We start from the raw sequence: 24,731 nt of genomic DNA, 5'->3' as shown, positions 1-24,731 counted from the left end.
CAGAAAAGAATGGAAACCAATATAAATAAAATTAAGATTTTATAAGTTATTTAAAGAATAATTTGTTTGACTAATAAATATTTATATTAAATAAATAAATTTAAATTTGAGATATACAAAATAAAATTACATTAAGTAAATTGTACACTTTAATTGTTATTTTTTTAAAAAAAATATTGATCAATTTTAACTTCGATAAGAATGGTTTACAGAATGATTGCTAAAAGTGTACTGTTTGATAACTGTTATTAGAAATTAGAGCAATAGAAACAGTTAGTAGCAACGTTTAACATAGAACGGTTGCTAAATGTACCCAATATCAGTAGTTTCAAGATTGCTTTTAATAGTTGAATCATTAAGAGTGGTTTCAGCAACGGCTTATTCAAATCAGTGTTAGAACTATTCAACAAGAGCGGTTGCAAAACCATTCTAAAAAGGTAAGACATTAGAAATGATTTAGTTCTAACAGTTTCTATTATTTTATTTTCAAGAGCGGTGTTAAAATCGCTCCTAATAAACTGCTCCTATACAGGTATTTTTTTTGTAGTGAATGTTTAAAAGAGATATTTTAATTTTAAAACTTTCCTTACTTGTTGTACAAAGTTATGGCCAACCATGATAAGGAATAAAAGGAAGTTTTAATTTTTGTTTTAAAACTTTCCTTTTTAGTCATTAGCAAGGATTATAAAAGAAGAGAAGGTGGTGTCTTATGGGGTAACACATATTATTATTCTCCTCTTCTCCTTGGTTGTGGCCGACCCCCTTTCTTCTTATCCTCCCTTAGGACCGACCCTCTCATCCCCTCATCCATCAAGGGACGGCGGCATAAGAGAGGTTCTTCTTCATCTAAGTCCAGGGTTATACAAGGGATCTCTCTTCCTCAGCTTTGGTCGGAGGCAATCTCATCCTTACCTTGCTAAGGTTGGCGGAACAAAGAGAGGAAGAGGGCTTGTGTTCGGTTGCTTAGAAGAAAGAAGAATAAGAGAAGAAGGTGTCTATCCTAGAACATCCCTTTGGTGGCCGAAGTCTTGGAAGAAAGAAGAAGGAGGGTGGATTTCATCTTGGTAAATTGTCGCCCACACGACATCCAAGAGGAGGAGAGGAATACAACAGAAGATCAAAAGGTCTTTGTTTACAAATAAAGGTATAACTAATTAATTGTTTCCGCTTCAAATTAATTAGTTTGTGTTCTTTGTATAGGTCCTAAAATACTAACACAAGAGACTAGCGATTTCGCGTTTCATTTTTTGTGTTTCGATTTAGTGTTTTGATCTTGTGCTTCTATTGAAGTCTTTGTAGTTAAACCTAAGGTTACTGTAAGAAATTTAAATATCCAATTTCTTTGAAAGGTTTTGTCTAGGAAGTGGTGAATGATCTCATACCCAAGAAGACATAGTGTCTTGTCATGTTTAACCTGGAAGTCAATCCTTGAAATAGATATTTAATCAACTTCTATAACATGGGATGAACTTGGATTAATAATGTTAAGTATCGTTTGCAATCTAAATTTTAACTACTGAAGAACACATGAGTTGAACTTGAAGTAAAAATGTTAAGTTCTGTTTCCAATTTAAGTTTAACTCATGAGGAACACATAAGTTGTTAGGAAAGTTCCGTGCTTGTACAAATTTTTGTACAAGGGAAGCATAACGGAATTCCAAGTAGCAACCAACATTACATGCCTATAGTGATGCGGATTGGGCAAGTTCTCCTGAAGATAGACGCTCTACGAGTGGATATGCAATATTTCTTGGGTAAACCCTTATCTCATGGAATTCGAAAAAGCAACATACTGTCTCTCGTTCAAGCACTGAGGCAAAATATAAAGCTATAGTAAATACAACGTCTGAAATTATTTAGCTTCAATCACTTCTCTCTGAACTAATCTTGCATTAAATATTACACCAAAAATTTAGTGTGATAATATTGGAGCAATATATCTCACAGCAAATCTAATCTTTCATGCTCGTACAAAATATATGGAAATTGATTTTTATTTTGTTCAAGAGCGTGTGCCAACTCAATAATTATCAGTCTCTTATGTTTCTATGGAGGATCAAATTGCGGATATCTTTACTAAGTTATTATCCAAACAACATTTCAACAAGCTAGCAAGTAAACTCAACGTTAGAGATCTTCCGCTGAATTTGTCAAGGGGCAAAAGAGATAAAAGAGAATCACCAAGATTAACCAAATCAAATCATCAAATCAAATGAAATTAATATTAGGATTATTCTAATAATTTTGTTATAATTATTCGAATAATTCTGAGACTAATTCTTAGAATTATTCTATTATTTATTAATTGGTTACTTTTTAACCATTATATATTGTACTGTGCTCAGGACAAACATTAATAGAAAATACTAAGCTTTATTATTGTTCAAGTGTTTTGATATGAAGGACTTGGGAGAATGTGGACATATTCTTGGGATCAAAATAATAAGGGATCGCAAGAAAAGGAATATTGTCCTTATCCCAAGCTTCATACATCAATACTATCTTAGCTCGTTTTAGCATGCAAAACTCCGAGAAAGGTTTTCTACCTTTTCGGCATGAAGTACCTTTATCTAAAGATATGTGTCCTAAGACATCAAAGAAGATAGAGGACATGAAGGTAGTTCCTTATGCTTCAACTGTAGGGAGCCTAATGTATGCGATGCTATGTACGAGACCGGATATCTGTTTTGTCGTGGGCATGATTAGCAGATATCAAAGTAACCCAGGACAAGGACATTGGACTGCCGTAAAGCATATATTGAAGTACCTGAGAAGGACTAGAGATTGTATGCTGGTTTACCAGGTAAATGATTTGCTCCCGTAAACCAATTGTTGGTTGCTACTTAGAATATCGTTCTGTTTCCCCTATACAAAAATGTATACAAGCACATAACTTAACCTAGCTACCCATGTGCTCTACTGAAGTTAGACTTAAATTGCAAACGATGCGTAACATTATTAATCCAAGTTGCTCTTCAGAAGTTAAACTTAGATTGGAAATTATACTTAACATTTTTACTTCAAGTTTAACCGATGTGATCTTCCTAAGTTAAACCATATTACAGAAGTTGATTAAATATTTATTTCAAAGATTGGCTTCCAGGTTAAACATGGCGAGGCACTAGGCCTTCTTAGTTATGGGATCATCCACCACTTCCTAGACAAAGTCTTTCAAAGAAATTGGATATTTAACTTTTTACAGTAACCCTAGGTTTAACTACAGAGACCACAATAGAAACACAAGATCGAAACGTAAAATTGAAATACAAAATCGATAGCACAAAATTGAAACATAAAATCGCTAGCCTCTTGTGTTGGTGTTTCAGAATCCATGCAAAGAAAACTAACTAATTAATTTGAAGTGGAAACTATTAATTATACCTTTCTTTGTAGCTAATGACCTCTTGATCTTCTATTGTATTCCTCTCCTCCTCTTGGACGTTGTGTGGGCAACGATCTATCAAGATGAAATCCACCCGAACCACTTCTTCTCCTCCAAGACTCTCGAGCCACCAAGGGATGCCAAAATAGGAAACTACCTTCTCTTCTTTTTCTCCTCCAAGTAGCCGGCCACCAAGGAGAAGAAGAGGAGCCGACCAAGAGAGAGTTTCGGCCACAAGGAAAATATAAGAGGAGGCAAGGCTTAGGTTAATATCATAAGGCACCCTCTGTCTCTCTTTTATAATCCTTAATCTTGGCAAAAAAGGAAATTTTAATAACAATTAAAATCTCTCTCTTTTAAATTTTCTATTGTACATGGCAACAAAAGAAAAGTTTTAAAATTAATCTCTTTTTTAAAATATGTAGACAACTACAAAAAAGGAAAGATTAATTAAAACTTCTCTTTTTAAATCATGGTTACAAAAAAGAAAAGTTTTATCAAAAATTAAATCTCTCTTTTAAACATTATAGATAACTACAAATAAGTAAAGATTTTAACAAAATTAAAATCTCTCTTTAATTTTTTGTAAATAGCTATAAAAAGAAAGATTTTAAAATTTTAAAATCTCTTTTAAAACCATGAGGATGACTATAAAAGGAAAGTTTTAACACAAAATTAAAAACTCTCTTTTATTCTTATGTGACCGGCCCCTAGCTTGGACACCAAGCTTGGTCGGCCACTACTTGACTCCAAATTAATGCTTGGTCGGCCCCCTTGCTCCAAGCAAGGATGTGTCCGACCCATTACTTGGGTAAGAAGTAAACTTTGTGGATACAAGGCTTTATTGAGGTTACAACAGGGACCGAGAGGAGAAATTGGTTTAGGTCTCCCGATGAGCTTGAACTTCCTGTGTTCGCCCCGAATACCCAACTCAAGTTCATCAATAATAACTCATACCACTAAAGAGTTATTATTGAACTATCACACCAATCCCAAATTACATTATGGGCTCCTTCTTATTATGAGTGCGTCAGTCTCCCTGTGTTTAAGATATCGAATGCTCATTAATTAAATGTGTTACTGACAACTCATTTAATTAATATCTAGCTGTAAGAGTAGTACCACTCAACTTCATTGTCATGTCGGACTAAATCCACTTGCAGGGTTTACATGACAATCCTTATAAGCTCTTCAAGGGGACATCATCAACCTAGATTACTAGGACACAATTTCTTTTTATAATCAACAACACATCATATAAATAATATCATTTTCCAACTTATCGGGTCTATTGATTTAATGAACTAAATCTCACCCATTGATAAATTAAAGAAATAAATACTAAGTATATGTGCTTGTTATTATATCGGGATAAAGAGTATGCACATCCATAATAACATAGGTTTTGTTCTTTTATGCAGTCAGTATAAAAAGAAATAACCTCAAATGGTTCTGCTCAATACACACATAGTGTACTAGTGTAACTTTATAGTCAAGATAAACTAATATCAAATTATACTACAACCATTCTAATGGTTTATCCCAATCCATCTTGGTTGTGATCTACTAATTATAATTTATCCGGAACTGATAACATGATCTTCTGTGTGACACCACACACCATGTTATCTACAATATAAATTAAATGGACAACTACATTTAACATAAATGTAGATATTTGACCAATGTGATTCTTATTTGAGAAGACACGCCTACTTTAGTACTAACGGTGCAAGATGGGATACTATAAGAAACTGCAACACGTGTCACAAATGATGCACAAGAAATGTCTCATTGTAGTGGGAGGGTTGTTTTGGGAGAGTCATTGGGCTTGATCCCTGGTGAACATGAACTTAATCCCTGGACATATGATGAAGCAAGAGATCTTGGAACATCCGGTTTAATGAAGTGATCCAGTCTTATGGATTTATTCAGTGACTGGATGGATCTTGTGTATACAAGAAAAGTGACGGAAACATTATGGTATTTCTTGTACTATACGTAGATGACATTTTGCTCATTGGCAACAATGTAAAAGTGATTGTCAGACGTAAGGGTATGGTTGTTCAAGTGTTTTGGTATGAAGGACTTGGGAGAATGTGGACATATTCTTGGGATCAAAGTAATAAGGGATCGTAAGAAAAGGATATTGTCCTTATCTCAAGCTTCATACATTAATACTATCCTTGCTCGTTTTAGCGTGCAAAACTCCAAGAAAGGTTTCTTACCTTACGACATGGAGTACCCTTATATAAAGAGATGTCTCCTTAGACATCAAAGATAGAGGAGATGAAGGTAGTTCCTTATGCTTCGGCTGTAGGAAGCCTTATGTATGCAATGCTATGTACGAGACTAGATATCTGTTTTGTCGGGGCATGGTTAGCAGATATCAAAGTCACCCAAGACCGAGACACTGGACTGCCATAAAGCATATATTAAAGTACATGAGAAGGACTAGAGATTATATGCTAGTTGACAAGGCAAATGATTTACTCCCTGTGGGTTACACATATTCGGACTGAATGAGACAATAGTAAGTCAACCTCGGAGTTTTGTGTTTACTTTGGGAGGTGGAGCCATAACAATGGAGGAGTGTTAAGCAGAAATGTGTTTCGGACTCCACCATGGAAGTTGAGTATGTGGCAGCCTCTGAGGCAACCATAGAAGCTGTATGACTCAGAAACTTCATAATGGACTTTGATGTGATTCCTGGTTTGCCCAAAATTATTACAATTTATTGTGATAACAGTGGTGCAGTAGCAAACTCGAAAGAACCATGAGTCCATAAAGCAAGCAAATACATAGAGTGCAAGTGCCACCTAATACGAGGAGATGTTGTTGTCGCCAAGATTGCATCAAGATAACCTGGCTGATCCTTTCACTAAGTCATTCTTACACAGTATCAGGGTCATCTTTTTTTCTCTTCCCTCAACTTCTTGAGGTAGAGATCTAATAAAAGATGAACTCTTGATTAACCTCTTCTCTCTTCTTGTTTTTGCTATGTCTGTGCATCTGATGCTTGCACTGTTGCCATCTTTTTAAAATCCCTCGTTTCATGCTTTTCTAAAATGCTCCACCGTTTTTTAATTAGCCTTCTCTTTCTCTCTCATACTTCTCCCTTTTTTTGTTCTTCTGCGCCGAAAAATGAAGGAAAACCTTTCTTCCGTCGTCGCCATCCAACAAGAACTCTTTGTGCGACACCGATAATCTATAACCAAGATTTGTGCGACACCGACAGGAGGACTCTCTTCTGTTAGTAGCAGCAGCCAAGGGATCTTCTAGTAGTAGTCGTAGTCGAGAAGTGATTTTCTCCTTTCTTTACTGTTGACGCCACTCATTGCTGCTGCATCCTCTTTGCCGTCCAATCACTGTTCCGGCCAAGATAAGCCACCAATAGGAGAAGCTTCAGCCTTTTATTTACTGCTTATCTTGTTTTTCTACCACGAGAAGCTCTGGCCTTCTATTGGTCACTCTTCCTGGTTTTCTGCCACGTCAAAGAAACCTGCTGTTCACATTGCTCACAACTATAAATTTGCTCCTTTGATCCTAATCTCTCTTTCATCCTTCATCACAGATAAATTATCATTACACAACTCATTATTTTTATAATGTCATAACTTTCTTCTCCATCATTCATCATAGAAACAAATTTTGCGACACAACTCTCTTCCTTACCCCTAAATGACATGTCTTATTTACTCATCAAACTCAACAATGATAATTATATGTTTTGGAAGATGCAATTTATTTCGCTACTTCATGTTCATGATTTACTCAGAATTGTTGATGGTATGTCTCTTAAATCGTAAGAAGATGATTCAAACTATACTATATAAAGTAAGAAGGATCAACTAATTATGATATGACTGATTTCAACGATTAGTAAACCTATACTTCCTACAATTGTAGGGCTTGTTAGTTCTCGTCAAATATGGGAAGCTCTTGCTCAAACCTTTGCTTCACACTCTCAAGCACGTGTTCTTCAACTTCGCATGCAGTTACAATATGTGCAATGAAGAGATAAGTCTATCAATGAATATATACAACTAATCAAGACCATTGTCAATAATTTAGCTACAATTGACCATCCAAATTTAGATCTAGATTTATTAATACACGTTCTTGCGGGATTGACAGCTTTATTCCAAGTTTTGGGAAAACATTTAAAAATTTTAAAAAATCATTTTCCTGATTCCTCTTCCCGATTCGTCTCTCATTCTCTCCCTCCTGCGTCGACTGGTCAACTGTCGTCCGTGCCTCACCGCCAGTCGCCAGGCAGTTCCGGGGCCAACGCTACCAGCGTAGTAGCGGCCAGGGGGCACGACTAATACAACCAACCAACCATTTTGTCGTGCCCTAGACCTCTACCGCTGCTCTGACGCCATCGCTCTCATCACCGCCCCCTCTTTGTCGTGCCATGCCCATCCCAGAGAGCCCTACGCTAGACGCCACCTCCAGCGTAGTCCCGACCAGGTGCTACCACCGGAGAGCTTTCTTTCTAATTTGAGGCCATTATCTATTCCCCCGGCCGACAACTCCTCCCTATCCCGTCCATCCACGATATACTTCATTAGAAAGCTCTGAGGTTTCACAGCTTCTGCTATATTCCCTGTTGCAAGTTTTCTATTTCGATCGGGACTGAAGCGCGTCATCCACAACAGCTTGTTGTCGGAATCTCACTGTGAGCAGATTGTTGACCCCTTATGCTCACTATTGTTGTCGCCGTGTACTGCCGCCAGGGATCCACCATCGGAGAGGGATAGGCCGGATAAGGTAATTTCTGATTTTGATTTCTAGGGTTGTGTAAACGTGATTGTTTTAGTTTATGGAATAAGTGGGTAGATCCATTTTCATGGTTGATTGGAACATTAGGTTAGTGAATCGTGTGATTAAATGGATTTACAGATTCATTGGATTGATTAATTAGTTGATGATGGGAAGATGTGTTTAGTATCATATTTGATTTTCTGCATTGGGTTGTTAGTTAAAATGATGTTGTGATTAATTGAATCATGGAATTGATAAGAGATACTGGAATTATGGATTAACTCATAGATATGTGGATTAATTGATTAAGTGAAGAATTAATAGCTATTTGGATAAATGATACATGATGCTTAATCAATTACGGTGTTAAAAGATAATGGATGGGAGATTCATTCATTAGTTGAACTCATTAGTTGAATTGTTAGTTTATATCTTATTGGATAACTGAAGTATGTTAACATGAATGGTTAACTAATCGGGTTGGATTAATTCATAAGAAGATTAGCTTGAAGGAAGTGATGGTTTGTTAAATGGAATTAAAACATGGCTGTCTAATAGGTTTAGGATTAGATTTAGCTATTTGGCTTATGTTGGAAATTATATATATATATACACACACTGATATGAGACGGACATCTTGACATGAAATTTATTTCGATACGAATTATAGATAAAGGCGGGTACTTTTTTCCCTTGCTTTCATAGTTCATTGACCTTAGTGCATGACTTATTATTTTGGTTGATTGTTGTATTTACTTTGACTCTATTCACTCTTGTTCCTTGAGCTTACTCTTGTATATTGATCTATTTTGATATCTTTGTAGTCTCGTTATCCATGTTATTTATAATCATTTATGCTCGTACCATTATGCTAGCGACACTATATTGTAGCATAGCTATAAAATATCGGACTAAGTTACCAGCTTAATATTTATTCATGCATAGGTATTAGTAAGATCATACCGTATTGTAGGATACTTGGTATCCTACTAGACTTTGATTGTTATTTAGTCTCATGTATAAACGCTAGTGATGTTAGACCTACAATGTTATACCCTGTGGATTATTATCTCCCATTCGTGGTTGAGAGAGTTGTTAGCAACCGTTGTTATAGCCTGTCGATCATTGTCTCTCATTTGTGGTTGAGAGAGTCGTCAGCGACCCTTGATATATTTTGTCGACCATTGTCTCCCATTTGTAGTTGAGAGAGTTGTCAGGGATCATAATACATACTACTACCCATGAGACATTCATGGTAGCGAGTTCGCGTACAGTCCGTAGATATACAACTACATATATACTCTGTCTGCCCACGAGACAATTCGTGGTAACGAGTTCGCCTATAGATAATGACTGTTTACTTATCTGGCTTATCCACGAGACCCTTCGTGGTAGCGAGTTTACCTGTAGACGATGACTAATTGTTTACCTAGCTGCCCATGAAACTATCCGCAGTAGAGCGTTCTCCTACCGTTAATGTTTGTTATATACTTGTTATATGTTGGTCATATATTTGTTTATGTAGATTAGGATGTGTAAGATATCGTAAATTAAATAATAAGGTAATTTGAGAAATAATTTTATTAATTTTTTCAGAAATTTTTAAAATTTTTTCTAAATTTAAATGAGATTCGTATGAATTATTTAAGGGGATGAATTTATTAGGTGGGAAGAAGCCGATTTAAAAATACGTATTATTAGTTTTTAATTGAGGAGTTATTTAGGGTTTAATTTCCTTAACGCTATGTAAATCACGCGACTCTTCTCTTCTTCCTCTTTCTCTCTCGCGTGGACGAACCCGTCACCGACGTCCTCCTCCTCCCCTTTTTGCTCGCGAACGCGCCGGCGCTAAGCAACCACCGGAGCTTTGAGAAGGAAGCAAGCTACCAATTCTTCTTCCTCTCCTCTTATTTTCCTCTCGCTCTCGATTTTCTCTCTCGGACGATCCGACGCAGATGGAGGATGGATCTTCCCCGACGATCTCGTCCTCGCCGCGTCACCGGAAGAACGTCACCGGATCTCGACGGTTTTGACGTTGTCCAAGCTACCTCCGGTGGAGCGATCGCTTCCTCGACAGATTCTTGCGCGCGTTCGACAGGATTCGGCATCTAGGGCATCGCGAGGTACGGGACTCGCGTCGGCTCCAGCAGATCGTTCCTCTTCATTTCTCCTCCTTGATCTGTTCACTGGAGGGCATTGCAGATCGTCGCCAGCTGAGGTGGATCGCGCGACACCAGCTGTAGGTGATTGATTTAGGTAAGGCTTTGTCGAGAAATTCGGTGGATTCAAGAATCTTGTGTGAATTTGTTTCTTTTCGTGATGATCTTCCTGTTCTGGATTAGAGGAAGCATTGGGTCAGTGTACGGTGGACCTTCCCTGTTGTCGGTCACTGCCAATTCCACTTCTTGAAGCTGTGGAGGTCTCGGGTGAGGAGGTGTGGGTTCTATTGAGGTAAGTGTTGTCTAGTTTGTTAGGGTTTAGCAATCTACTACTTATAGATCAGTTCTGTACTGATTCTTGGAAGATTGGTGTGTGGATGTTCTTGTGTAGTTTCCGGACAGTGGATTGTAGGGCTGTGAGCTACTGGATTAGTTGCCCTACCTCAAGGTAAGTGTCTTCCAATGATGTATTTTTGGTTTTCTCATTTGTATGTTGCTAAATTAGGTTGTTTAATGGATTGTAGGGCTTTATCTATGCTTAGATTAGTTAGTAGTGAATAGATGTATAGATATATACATCCATTTGTATGTTAGATATTGGATATATACAGATACTAGATACTATGTTTACTTGCTTTGAATGTTGTATGTTTACATATCTTACTGAGCATGCTGGCTTTATGTAGTATACCTGTTTTCTGTTTATATATATATGCACTCTAAAGGAGTCGTGTAACGACTTGCATTGAATTAATGAAGCAAATTGATTGCTTATACTATAGACATTGGCTCTATGCTAAAAAAGGGTCCTTGAGTCTTTTCGCATATGGGTAAGTTTTGGTCATTTTATATGAGATAATTTTTCATTGAGTGAATTGCGGGTTGTTCACTCTATTCTTATGTGAGGTCATTTTGGATGGATTGGAGGTAGTTCACCTATATCTTATATTTATATATGGTGTATTTCATATTGGATGGATTATGGGTTGTTCAATATAAGATATATCTTTACCATGTGTTTATGATGCACTTCGTTCTATATGGATTGTGGATCGTTCATTCCTATATACAAGGATCCTTTATTGGGCAAATTGTAGGGTTTTTGCTCTTATATAATGTGTATATATATGTGGTTGATTCCTTGAGAAATTTAAAAGAACATTCTTGTAAGAGTGTAAAAGAGAAAACACGAGAAATGATGAAATCGTACAAGGGATTGTTTTTTAAAAAATTGTACTGACACATTAATGAGATTAAATCTTGATTATTTGTTATATGTTGGATTCTTTTATGATATATTTATATCATGCACTTCTTTCTTATACTTGCTTTGCATTTTATGTTCACTTCTAGAGTTTTTGGCCTCTAGGTTATATTGTTGTGATGATTACATAACACTAGCTACTAGCGGAGTTTTCCCCCCAAAGGTATGCATTAGTTAGTTTAGTTAGCCTTTGTGTATATTTTACTATGATATTATTGCAGTTCACACGTGACGAGCAAAGTTAGTGTCATGACAAGCCTAGCTCATGCAGGGCATGACAATAAGTTTACGGAGATAATGAGAACTTTGCCTGGTGTTGTATGCTTTGCATATGAGATTATGTTAACTGACTTGGTCCAAATCTTAATAAATCAATGCATGGGTGCCAAAGTGTAGATTTGGAGAAACTATTAGGAACACAAGGTACAGTGGAGGCTTGAGAATTTGCAAGTAAAAATTGAAGAACAAGCATTTAGTCAGGCTTGATTTAGGTTTGGTTAGACTCACATTTAATCATGTTGAGTTCAAGTTGTGCCTATAGTTGCAACTATCTGGCCTTGTTAGTCTGTAGCTTAAACTCTGGATTAGTATAAATTTATTATGCTTGACATGGTTGGGCTCTGTGCCCTAACTCAACTGCTTTGACAACTACTTACAGGTTTTAAAGCTTTGCCTTCGTTCTAGATCTCTGCAATATTCAATTTCCATCAAAGGATGTCTTGGTTATTGGCTGCTGTTGCTGCAGTGATCTTGTTTTGGGTCATTTCTCTGGCAAGAATTTTGTCTTCCTCTTCTTGTGTGCCATCAGATCCTGGATTCCTCCATTCTGGTGAGTTCTGCCTAGATTAATCTGCCTTTTCTTAGCTGATTCAAATGCAAAATCTTTCAATTCGTCTCTTTGACACACTTTTTCTCTCCGGTAGGTTTTGGAAAGAGAAGGAATGTCCTCCTGGTTATTGCTCATCCTGATGACGAATCCATGTAAGCCTTGTTCTGGATTTGCGATTAACTATATGGATCTTACTTCATTTGTCTCTCTAGTTCTTACACCTTCCAATCCAATAAATTCAACTTGTTCGGTGGAAACCTATTTTCCTTTATTTATGTTATATTGGTGGATTAAAATCTCGAGCCATTGTTTATGTTATATTGGTGGATTAAAATTGCCGCTTGTGGACTGACATAGGTGCTCCTCCGGCGTTGGCGCGCCTCGAGGCCCCATGAGCTCGGCGGCGCGACCAAACGCTTCGCGTGAGCCCGATGATGTGTTCGGGTGCTTCGCGTGAACTCGGTGACGCGCTCGGAAGCATCGCGTGAGCCCAACGATGCCTCCGAACGAGTCATGCAATCCCGGGAGTGTTGCAGAAAACGACGAAATAGGAGGGGGTTTAGAGTTTAATTAAAAATTTAGGTTAATAAATTTAATCAATTGTAACTATGATTAAGATAATTTAAATATGATTAATTAAAGCCTAATAGAATTACCCCTTATATATAATGTTTTTTTTATTTGTTTATACTTTTTATTTTTAAATATTTAGATTAAATTGTTTATTTTTAATTAATATATTTTATATTTAAAAAATATCGAAACCCAAGGTTCTAAAATTCGCTAAGTGTTGGTCGAGTGCCAGACCAGCGTCTGGCGCCTAGGCGGGGACTAGGCACCGCTAGGCGGATTCCACGACATCAACATAAATTACATAATAATTAAAACAAATTTCCTTTCAACTTCAATGAATATTGCGAGTGTATGATGAAACGACGTTTTTAAAGGAGGAGGCTTTGACCAACCTTCAATTCAATCCCTTTTAAGTCGCTAAGAAAGATTAGACAACAAATTTTTCTTCAAATCGATTTCTCCAGCCTTTTAACTCTATGATTTCTCCCAAATGTGAGGTTCTTCATTCGCTCTGATTTCTCCAGCTTTGTTACTCAATACGATGAAGATGAAGTTTGGTGTTAGCCGGCAAGCCAACAAATTAATTTTCTTATTGAACTAAAGTTCAGGGCTTATAAAAGTTAAGCCCAACAAAAAAAAGTGACATTTCAGTTTTTTTAATTGGGCTTTAAATTTAAAAGGCCAAAGTAAAAAAATCATGAAAATCCTACACTATTTCCACGGCGCCTAGACGATTCAACTAATTAGTCGGCGCCTAGGGCCGCCTAATCCTGCCTAGGTGCTAAGGCCGCCTAGGCTAACTGACTAGCATATTTTCGGTGTGGTTGGTTGGGCACCTAGCGCCTAGGCGGCGACCTAGGCCAATTTTTAGAACACTGCTGAAAGCATGTCGGCACAATACGGTACCGAAATTCTATCGTTTCGGTCTAGGACCAAACCCTCAGGGTCGAGATTTTAAACCATATTTGGAGTTATAGCTAATTGCTCTTGCATAATAAACTTTTTTTATTTTTTCCTTTCTAATAGAGTGTATGTGTCTATATATATATATATATATATATATATTATTTTCTATTAATCCTACAATTTAAACAATAAACCATAAAGTATACTAGGTTGTAAAATAACTTTACAAAAATTTTCTTTTAGCCTAAGAGATTCATGACAATCACACAAGATTTCAGAAGCATTTCTCCATTTCAACCAATCCCCAGTCACTTTTATATCTTCAACATATATCTCCATCCATGCTATCTATATCATCCGTTCTTTTCTTACTGTGAAACTACATTTGACAATATGATTTTGGTTATATTTAACTAGGGTTCGTTTACTATCTATTTCTTTTTCCCCCTACAATTTAGATTTCTAGATTAAACTATTATATCAATTAATACAATAACTTCTGCAAATGTAAAACCAAAGAGACTGAACTTGAATATGGTTGGTGGATTGAGCCGGTACTAACATAAAAATATAGGGATTTACCTACAGTTCAGACTCCAAAGAACCATATATATATTTCTCAACAATTAGATAATTAATAGCCATTTTGTTGTATTTTTAAGCTTCCCTCTAGATACAGTTCTATGGCATAATTTTCCTTCTTTCTTGCATACGATCATGCTATCTTTTCATTCTAGTGTATGTAGATATACAACTACACAGAATCAAGTTATCATATCATAAGGCTACGTTTGTCCATGCACTGACTTCATACAAATACAATGTGATGTAGCAATTTGATGGAAACATCATGTTTTTCGTAATATAATTACATAGCATTTACAATTCCTTTTTCTGATTCACACAGGTTTTTCACCCCAACTATTCTTTTCTTGAAATATGGAGGACACAATATCCACATTTTATGCATGTCAACCGGTATGAATATTTTGAATTCATTTGGCAGGTCAATTTGCATATTTGTTATATTGGACAATCATATTTGTCCTTTCTATTTAACAAAGAAGCATGGGGAGGTCGGAATTGGGATATTCAAAGTATTAGCATGTTTAAAGCGTCTAATTTCACTTTACCCAAAATACGTGGTTTGTTAGTGATGACTGTGGAACTATTGCTTTATGTCTTATTTGACATCTAAATTTTCAAAAATTTATTTATGCAATAAATCCTATCAAAACTACAAAGAAAAACATTTGTAGGATTTTTCATAGATTATCGTTGATATCATCAGAAAAATGCAGAGTTATGTGATTGTAAGATTTTTGGGCATAGATCTCATCATGTCCTCATTTACTTTAAGTTATATGACTATATCAAAGAAGTCATAACAAAATTGAGGAACATAATAACTCTAAACCAATCAGAGTTCTAACAAAATACCACAAAATTCCAGAATAGGTTTCTTAAACAAACTGTACAACCGTATAAATCTAAAGTGAATAAATTGTTTATTCATGTATGAATGAAAGAGAGACCATCAACTACTGTTCCAATGATAGTCAAGTAAGGATGAACTCGAGATGGCAGATTCCTTGACATCCTCCCAACAAAGGTAGCCAACAGGGGTTTTTTGATTGAGACACCAATAGCAAATTTAATCTAAGAGAAACATGATATAGAGCTTGCTAGTTATTTCCCAAGTGTTATGGAAGTTTGGTTCAAAAGGGATAAGTTTGTTTTTGGGGCTGTTAGAGCAGTTAGCAAGCTTAACTCCCATATGAAAAGTTCTGATAAAAGTTCTCCAAGTAGAAAGTTCTGAATGATATTTTCCAGAACCAGAGAAGACATGGCTGCAGTGAATAACCATGGCATAAGTGAATCAAACTCTAAAACCATTTTCTTAATCTGCAAGGACAAGTTCATTCAGAACAATGAATAATATAATGGGATAGAGAGGGGAATGTTGGTTTGCTTGTTCCTTCTGTTTTTATTTTAAGCCAACTTCTACATTCTCAAGAAATCTGAACCTCTTTGGTTACATAGGGAACTTTAATTTGTTTGATCCTACACTGTTTGATCCTGTCAGTGTATGTTCCGGATGCTGTTATGACTTTTAGGTATCTCATATGGAGGGGAATCCGATTTACTGAAACTACCTGCAATTCAATTTGAATCCGGTTGAGGTTAATAGGTTGTTATATTGCTTGACATGCGTGATGCCACGAGTTTTTCTCCTAATTTCTTAATTTAATTTTTCTTGGCACTATGAAAAACAAAATTTTGGAGTTGCAGATTGATAATTACCCTAGAGAAGAAAAAAATCACAGAAATTCTTATTGTTCTAGCAGAGGCTAGCACAACTTTTTTATTTGATTGGTTGAACCAAACTGATTAGAATCTACTGCAGTCTCAATTTTCTGTCTCAGTGTATGCAAACTGATAGATTGCTTGATCATGCGCAGTGAAGCTAACTACACATGTTATAGGGGACCATGTTATATGGGATTTGGTCCCCTGATCTCCACATATGCAGTTGTATGTATGACTGCCTAGACAACTTTTTAAAGCATTAATCAAGATTTAAAATTTTGACCCGTACCGAGGTTTCGGTCTCAAACCGGAACAATATGATTTTAGTATCGTATCGTGCCGTGCCAATACAGTTTCGGTATTTTTTTATTTATATATAGTAATTATAAGATAAATATATTTATGGTGTATATAAAAATAAGTTGTATATTGATTTATTATAAGTTCTCAATTATTGAATAATTTAATATTGTTAGAAAAAATAATTAAACATAGTTTTATTTAAATAGAATTGATATATCAATAATTCAAATTAAAATGGAAGTATCTATCATAATAATAATAATAATTATTATTATTATATAAATTAACTATTTATTCATTTAATTAATTGTTAATTAAATAATATATATTTTAAATAGTAAAAAAATATCAAGTAAAAAATTTAAAATAATAAAAAAAATATTAGAATATAAATATAATTTATTAGAATTTATTAATTTTTTATAGAATTTTTAAAGATTTTTTTAAAATTTAAATGAAGTTTAAAATAATAAAAAATAAATGAAATTTAAAACATTATTTTTTTTTCAGAATATTAATTAATAAAATTTATTAAATTTATTTAAATTTTAAATATATTTTTTATATATTTTATTAGGATAATTTAATTAGAGTTTATAAAAGTCTTTTCGAAATATTACACATCCTCTTTAGGAAATGTTTAAATTAATTAAATAAAATAAATAATTATTGAAAAGAAAAAAATTGCGGATGCGGGATCGCTCGCGATCCCGCGGGGGGTGTCTGGCAGCGACAGAAGCGCTGTCGGATGCCTTCGGTGGCTCCGGAAGGGTCGCCGGAAGCGTCTGGTGATGCCGGTAGGGTTGCCGGATGCTTTCGGTGACGCCTTTTGTGCCAAAGGCGTTGCGGGATGCCGCCGGAGGCGTCCTGCGTCTCCTCCGCTGCCGCCAAGAAGGGGACGTCTCCTGTGCCGGTTTCGACCGTTCGACGGAACGGTAAAAACCATCCGTGCCGGGCGGCACGGAATGACATTTCATACCTTGGCATCAATTAGATTCAATTATGATGTTGTGTAACTGATATAAAATCAAGATTTACTTGCAATATGGAGCAAACTTCCTCTAGCACTATGCTGATGTACCATTGTCATTCTATTGACACAGTTAAGTAGTGTCAAGTTTTGAAGATCTTAGTCTTTCAACATTATTTGAAGTTCGAATTTTAGTTGTTGCATATTTTAACTTCTCAATGGTGAATCAAAAGGTAATGCAGATGGAGTTGGAAATACTCGAAAAGATGAAATCTACCAGGCATGTTCTATATTAAAGGTGATTTTTTTTTTAATTTATTTTTTTTAAATGTTGTTAGAAGATGCTTAATTGTTTGTTTTATGTTTCCTATAGTGTTAGTTCTTGTTTTTCCATTTACTGGTAGGTTCCCCTCCAACAAGTGAAAGTCTTAGATCATCCGGGTTTGCAGGTATATGTTGCATTTGGAGAAATTTATCGGATATCACTTACCATGCGATGTATTTGATTTTGTTTGATCTTAACAGGATGGATTTAATGAAACTTGGGACCTTGGCTTTTTAGCTAAACTAATTCAAAATGAAGTGAGAGTGTGGAATATTGACTTAGTAAGCCTATTTAACTGATTGATTTTTTTCTATGAGCAATAACAGATGGCTTTCAGATAGTAGTCTGAGTTTCCTGCATGTGTTAAGTGTGCTATCTTGCCATTTTTATTTTTTAGGAATTGTTTGATCTGGTTATGTTCATTAAGAGAACTGGATAACATTTTTGTTTTTCAGAAAGTAGAATATTCTCATCTCACTACCTACTGCCACTTCTTCCAAAGGAAATGCCCCACCTTGAAGTAATTCAACCATGGACAGGCTTCCTTCCCCACTTCGAAACCCTCTCTTGAAATATCCTTAGTGCCTATTCCTATTTTGATGGCACTGCTAACACCTATAACCTTTACAAGATACTTTTTTTGCCTTATCTCCATCACTAGCTTTGCTTTGCATTAGATCCCATGTTCAAAGCATTATCCTTGTTCTCTGACGTCATTCACTCAGGTGGCTTTCCTAATAGCTTTGCTGTTGGAGCCCTCTTGGGTTTTGGCAGGATCAGCCACAATTTAGTTAGAAAGGTGTTTCATGACATGGTGTCCCATTGGAACTTGTAAGACGACACAGTATTAGCAGTGTAGTGGATAGATGTAAAAAAAGGATGTATGGAGTATGTTCATAATGTATCTTGTAAATATGTGCATGGGTACTTAGAGTGGGATTAGAATCTGCATCCTCAAGCGAAGTAATTGAGTTGAAGCAATAGAAATAGAAATCAGAGGATCATATTCTTGATCAGGCTTGGGTGCCCTCTTTGCTTGTGTTGATATTGGCACATTTTCCTTGGGATATATGCCCTTCATGTACAGATCAATTAGAGAAATGTGGTTTGTAATGCTGCTGCACATAATCCTGTGATTCATGCATGAATGATGGGTATCTTAAAATGGCCTGTTGGATTTTTGATGAGATAATTTTCAAAGATATTTTCACATTGACCATTATGATCTCTCGTTTGGCTACATATAAAAATGGGAGTAGGATGATGAAGTTGTTAATGAAGTTCCATTCATAGGTATTCTAATCAGTTGCGTATATGATTTATCAAATTGGAACCCCTCTGGCATTTTTGTGTTCGTTCCAATTGCTGAATCTCCTATTTTTGTTGCTCGTGTTAGTTGAGAGAAATAATGCTGTATTCATTGCTCCAGTTCAGTGTTGTGTAAGATTTTCATAAAGTGAAGCAATCTCAGACACTTCAGCTAAAGGAATAATGCAATTAGATTGAAGAACAATGTGGTATGTAGAATTAGCATGGGTTTATATCACCTTGTAAAGGCTTTAATTTTACAATAATCTAGTAACTTGAGAAAGTTATCTACTTTTCTTATGTTTTATTGACTTGAATAACAAACATGCTGGTTAGGTTCCTTTACAGTCACAGCTGAACATTTTATATGAACATACTCTATAACCATAGAATGTATAAACATTTCTTGAGGAATGCTCCATTGCAGATAGTTTCCTTATTGGGTCATTTCCAATATATAACTCGTAGATTAAAAAATGACTCAATCTGATATGTATCTATTAGTGACAACTGCATATACATAGTTCTCTTAGACATCTTAAAAATTATTTTACATCCAAAGAAGGAACCTATTTCGCTTCTTTTATTCTCAAGTTTTAATCATATGAACAGTGAAAAGATTATTCACTGTGTGTACTGAGAACATTGGCATTTTACAATAATCTAATAACTCGAGGGTGCTATAGCTATGTCTGTTATGTTTTATTAACTCTAGCACGCTGGGTGGATTACATTTTATACTCTAAATTATTCTCCTTTTTTCTTTCAGCTAATCTCATTTGATAAGTTTGGAGTGTCAGGTCATCCAAACCACCGTGCTGTTCATCATGGAATATGGTTAGGTTTTTTCCCTTAATTCGAGGAATGCTTATGGACAGAATCTTTCCTTTGTTTTCATTTTTGAAGAATATTTGTGTGCTAGTGAAGCTATTTCTTCGTGGCCAACAATCTTCACGGATGTTATTTCTTTAATTGTTTTCTTTTGACATTTGAAGTATTTTATACGATAATTTGGGTTCTATCAATATATCTTAATATAAATGCAGTAAGTGCCCTCTCAATATCATGTGCTAGTATTAGACAAGATATCCAAGAGTCAGATGTCATGCCACCTTGAATACTTAAGATCAGATTCTATTTTTTGCAATTCTGAAGCAATCTTGAGATGAAGTTGTTACCAGTATAGTGTTTTCCAATAACTCTTTTGATAACCATCAATATGTTAGCAAGAGGTTTCGTTAGTCGTTAAATTATTGTTATGTTCATGAGTCATGACATCATTTTAAAATAATGTGATTCAGAAACCTTGCCAAGATATAGACTTCTTAATGATGATTATTTATTTTATTTTATGTAAGAGGTCTAGAATGAGACAACTGATGAGGATATTCACGATCTCTAGCAATTCCATATTTCTTGTTATTTAATTTCTTTTATTTTGAGTGTGAAGTCATATAGGTATTAGTTAAATTAAGTTACGAATTGTAAATGGAAATATTTTCTTCGTAATCTCTCTTCTCTCCATTTACTTCCCCTCTTTCCCTTTATCCTCTCTACTTTCCATGCTTCTTGATTCTTTTCTTCCCTGTCCCTCTACCTTCGTACCTACCTAAACTCGTTCTGTATCAATTTGGTGCCATATCAGTTCCATATATTAGTTAGGTATTACAGCCTCCTATTCTGTGGCAATTTGGTTCATATGCTTCTATCTTGACCCCTACATTCACTGCCAGTGAGACCATCCAATCCACACCATAGCCTTCCCTTACCCAACAATGATCACCTTCATCTATTTGCTTCACACAAGCCATTCATCCATCACTCTATCACTCATATCAACTGTCAATCATCTTTTGCTGCATTCTCCCTTTGTGACAACATAATTCCATTTGCAGCACTTTATTACATGAAGAAAGTCAGATCAACACGAGTTTTCTTACCATGCCATCTCATCCTGGTTTTTTCCCTTAGCGTGGCCATGCTTGTATTAGATGAGATATTACGTTGCTTAATATTCAATAGAGGAATAAGATCCATATAGTGAATATCAAATAGGTGGCATTGACATGACTTGATGATGCCAATAAGATAATAAACTACAGCAGTTGTATTGCAATTAAACTTATGAAGGATAATTCTCATGCTAATCATTAATATCTTAAGATTTCATAACATATCCTTCCTTAGAAGTGGAATAATTTAATTGACTACTGAATAATCAAAAGGAACCTCAGAGGATTTGCTTACAAGACATTTTTTACTAATTACTTTCTTTACAAGATAGTTTTTACTAATTACTTTCTTTACTGATTGGTGAACAGCATGCTTTTATCTGATAGTAATCAGAAGCATATTGAAGCCTGGGAACTTGTAAGGATCTTTCTCCAGAAATTTGTGTTCATTTTTCATTTTTTTTTTGTTTCCAACTAGTACGTTTGCATTTTCTAAAGAATTATTATACTCCATCATTTAGCATGTGATAGCAATTATGTCGTAGAAGATATTTGGTCAATTGCTCACTAATTTATTTCATAACTGAATTTTATTTGTTGGAATCATTTTGTTTGGGTTGTGATATCACTTTTGAGTCTATACAGAGAAAGCCCTTGGTCACCTTAAGCTTTACTCTGCAAACTATTAGGTAATAGCTATATGAAACTTCAAAATTTTCTAGCCTCAGTTATGTCGTAGTGTAAACTGCCTAAATTAATAGTTCTATTCAAGGTTTACATAATTAATAGACAAATGATTATAGGATTACAACTTTTGCATTGTTTTAGGCCAGTGTCAAACAAGCTAGTCTATGATTATAGTATTAGCTAGCAACTTGAAATAAGATATGTTCAAGAAAAAAAATTATAGTGGATAGTTGTGATGATAAATATAATATGCTACCTAAAATTCAAATTGGGTTAATAGTTTGTAAAACTTGGTGTATACTAAAATGTTGAATTTGTTTCTATCCATGCTGTTAACCTTCAATCAACCTTCTTTCTTAGCCATATATAAAAGGTTGAATTTGTTTTTTTTATATTGTCAATCTTGATTTCAGGTCAGCCTAAGCATTTTCCGAAAATACTCTGGCCCGGTTGATGTCTGGCTATCTATTATCTTCTCTTCATTTTATTTACGAAAACAGATCTATTGCTTGCTCAACAATAATCCATCCCTAAGTTTTCTCGCAATGGCTGCGCACCGAAGCCAATGGATTTGGTATGTAACTTTCTATCCATGATTAAAAATATGATGGCGATAATAACAATATGTTTCAAATTTCTAAATATAATTGTATTTTTGCATCCTTTGGAATATATACTTCATGACCTATATGCTGTATGAGAAGGCAACAGGAATGAACAACCAAAATCATCCTTTCTATTTTGCTGTCATCGGTTCGAGAGTATCAAAAAGAATGTAGAAGTTTCTTGGGAGATAGAAAATTCACAATGCAAACAAAAACATGAAAATATCATACTGTGAGAAGGAAGATCCAAACATGACAATCTTCTCCATGGAGAAAAACCACAATCTTTTTCCTAAAGTTACAAATTTAGATTATTATACACCGACAATCTTAGATATTTCCTCATCTTATATAGGATGGATTCTCAATATTGAAGTTCTTTCACTTGCACATCATTTGTTTTCAATCTTAGGGCATCGACTTTATCTCCAATTGTTCAGTGTCGTCTTTCTTGTGTTATTAGTTTAGTTTTCTCCCATTTGGTGTTTGATCAAAGATGGCTTTACAGGTTTCGGAAGTTGTTCGTTGGCTTCTCCACTTATACTTACATGAACACACTTCGTAAAATCAATGTAGAGTAAGAACGTCGACAGAGTGAAGGCATTTCCATCTTTGAAGTGTGCCGAGCAGCGCATATAGAAGACGGAAAGCATATGCATAATGCTCCAAACCTATCCATTTGTTGTGCTTTGATTTATGGTCACTATGCTCCTAGCTCTCTTTATTTTTATGAAGAAAAGCTTCGTCGTCATTATATATTTATTATTGGATCTTATCTTTTTCAAGAACTCTATACCAAGCGGGAAAAAAAGATTAAGATGTCTTCACTAATTTTTAAGAGGACCTTTGCCTTAGCTCATCACTATCTAAATTCAAATTATGATTCCTAACATAATTTTGCTCGAGTCATTTATGTACATCTTTACGGCGTATTACTAATCATCATCAAGTTTCATTTGTTATAATTTTCTCTTTAAATTATCCCAAGATGCTTAAAAAAATTAAGAAGGCATTCTGCCATTATACTATTAGTATTGATTGTCTCGGGGCACTCTCGAATCATTTATGTACATCTCTATGGCGTATTACTAATCATTGATCATCATTGAGCTTCATTTGTTGTAAATTTTCTCTCTAAATTATCCTTCCAAGAACCTCTCTCAAGTCATCTTACCCTTGGTCATAGCTCCGCAATGCACCTGGACTTGAGCTTGCAAGGTTGACGCCACCCTTTCCATCTACTAAATTTGCTTAATTCATTCCGCCCGTTGTATCATTAGAGAATAATAATTTTATTGATATTTTAAATTTATTTTTAATCTATATCGAGTTTATTGTACATGATTTTATTTTTATATTTTGTAAAAAGTTGTTTTAGTTCCCTTCGTATAACGCAAGATGTATTCTTAAAAATTGAACTCGCTAAAAATTAATTATTCTCTTGTGATGAAGTTTTCTTTGAGCTCCTTGAAAGATAAAATAAGGAATCATTTCCCAACAAAACACTAATCATGTTTTCAACAATTAGATACTTGTCAAAGTCATTCTCAATGATCAGTTCATTTAATTAGTCAAACAATGCAAAGCCAGTCGGGCTCATGATCAAAGTCAACCATTAATTACTTCTCTTAACTTGTTCATTTTCAAAGTCTAATCTAGAGGTTGAAATGATGTCGATACTTCCAAGGAAAAGTCTATTTTCCCTCTCAAATTTTCATTTTAATCTCTTACCATTTTAGTATCTAATTATTTACATTATTATTTTATTCTATAGAAAAATAGTATATTGACTTTTAAATAGAATAAAATGTATATTTTTCCTTGTTTGGTTCCATGTTCTTCTCTCTTCTTATCTTATTTGAGCAATAGGAAGGTCAGATCATGTTTAACAGCTTAATTTCAAGATCCTACACCCTTAATCGATATTGTCATCTTTCATAGAACTAGCTTGACTAAAGATCCTTTCGTCAAAAGATGGATGGCAAGTTATGGTCTCGCCGGACACGGAGTGATAGACTCATGAGTAGCATCTTGGCTTGAGGCGGTTGATGGGCTCATAGATAGGAATAAATTTATCGCCGGATGGTGAGCTCGCAAACTAATGACAATGAGCAAGATTGTAGGCTCAGCAATGAGCTCGAAAGCATGTAGCAAGCTCATGATCAAGCTAGCCCCTAGGCGGCCGATGGGCTTGTGAGCAAGGGGTGTTTTTGTCTCGATGTTGGTCCTCCGACATTCAAATCAGTGCACAATTCGAGAAGAAAAGAGTAGAGATGAATAGTAGTAAATGAGAATGCAAAATTATAGAACATCACGTACCTTTATCTGTAAATGAAAATCTCTTTTATAGTGTCACTGTTGTATTTATACATACATCTCAAAGTATTTATA

At 35.2% G+C, this 24,731-nt stretch overlaps 1 protein-coding gene across 7 annotated transcripts; it reads left to right on the top strand.

The window, feature by feature from the left end:
- Positions 1 to 9,884: 9,884 nt before the first annotated feature.
- On the top strand, positions 9,885 to 23,199 carry LOC122047600 (N-acetylglucosaminyl-phosphatidylinositol de-N-acetylase-like). Of its 7 annotated transcripts, XM_042608983.1 has the most exons (15): positions 9,885 to 10,272; positions 10,352 to 10,405; positions 10,492 to 10,600; positions 10,674 to 10,756; positions 11,678 to 11,735; positions 12,231 to 12,401; positions 12,496 to 12,553; positions 14,788 to 14,858; positions 17,697 to 17,761; positions 17,868 to 17,912; positions 17,989 to 18,069; positions 19,866 to 19,933; positions 21,418 to 21,466; positions 22,149 to 22,309; positions 22,849 to 23,199. In XM_042608983.1, the coding sequence occupies exons 6-15, from the start codon at positions 12,287 to 12,289 to the stop codon at positions 22,919 to 22,921; spliced, it is 786 nt and encodes a 261-aa protein (XP_042464917.1). In that variant the 5' UTR covers positions 9,885 to 10,272; positions 10,352 to 10,405; positions 10,492 to 10,600; positions 10,674 to 10,756; positions 11,678 to 11,735; positions 12,231 to 12,286; the 3' UTR covers positions 22,922 to 23,199. The 7 variants fall into 7 exon arrangements, with proteins under 7 accessions (XP_042464917.1, XP_042464920.1, XP_042464918.1 ...); XM_042608986.1 differs by lacking the exon at positions 11,678 to 11,735 and having other exon boundaries at positions 10,700 to 10,756; positions 12,257 to 12,401; XM_042608984.1 differs by having other exon boundaries at positions 9,885 to 10,405; positions 10,700 to 10,756.
- Positions 23,200 to 24,731: the final 1,532 nt, after the last annotated feature.

This window comes from Zingiber officinale, chromosome 2B (assembly GCF_018446385.1).
Source record: "Zingiber officinale cultivar Zhangliang chromosome 2B, Zo_v1.1, whole genome shotgun sequence".
Lineage (NCBI taxonomy): Eukaryota > Viridiplantae > Streptophyta > Magnoliopsida > Zingiberales > Zingiberaceae > Zingiber > Zingiber officinale.
This window is presented reverse-complemented; position numbering and strand designations above follow the sequence as displayed.

Coding starts and splice junctions, on each gene's coding strand:
- LOC122047600 (XM_042608986.1), top strand. CDS start 12,287: ATGTCTTGGTTATTGGCTGCTGTTGCTGCAGTGATCTTGTTTTGGGTC. Junction 12,554..14,787: donor CATCCTGATGACGAATCCAT/GTAAGCCTTGTT, acceptor TGATTCACACAG/GTTTTTCACCCCAACTATTC. Junction 18,070..19,865: donor GAGTGTGGAATATTGACTTA/GTAAGCCTATTT, acceptor TTTTTCTTTCAG/CTAATCTCATTTGATAAGTT.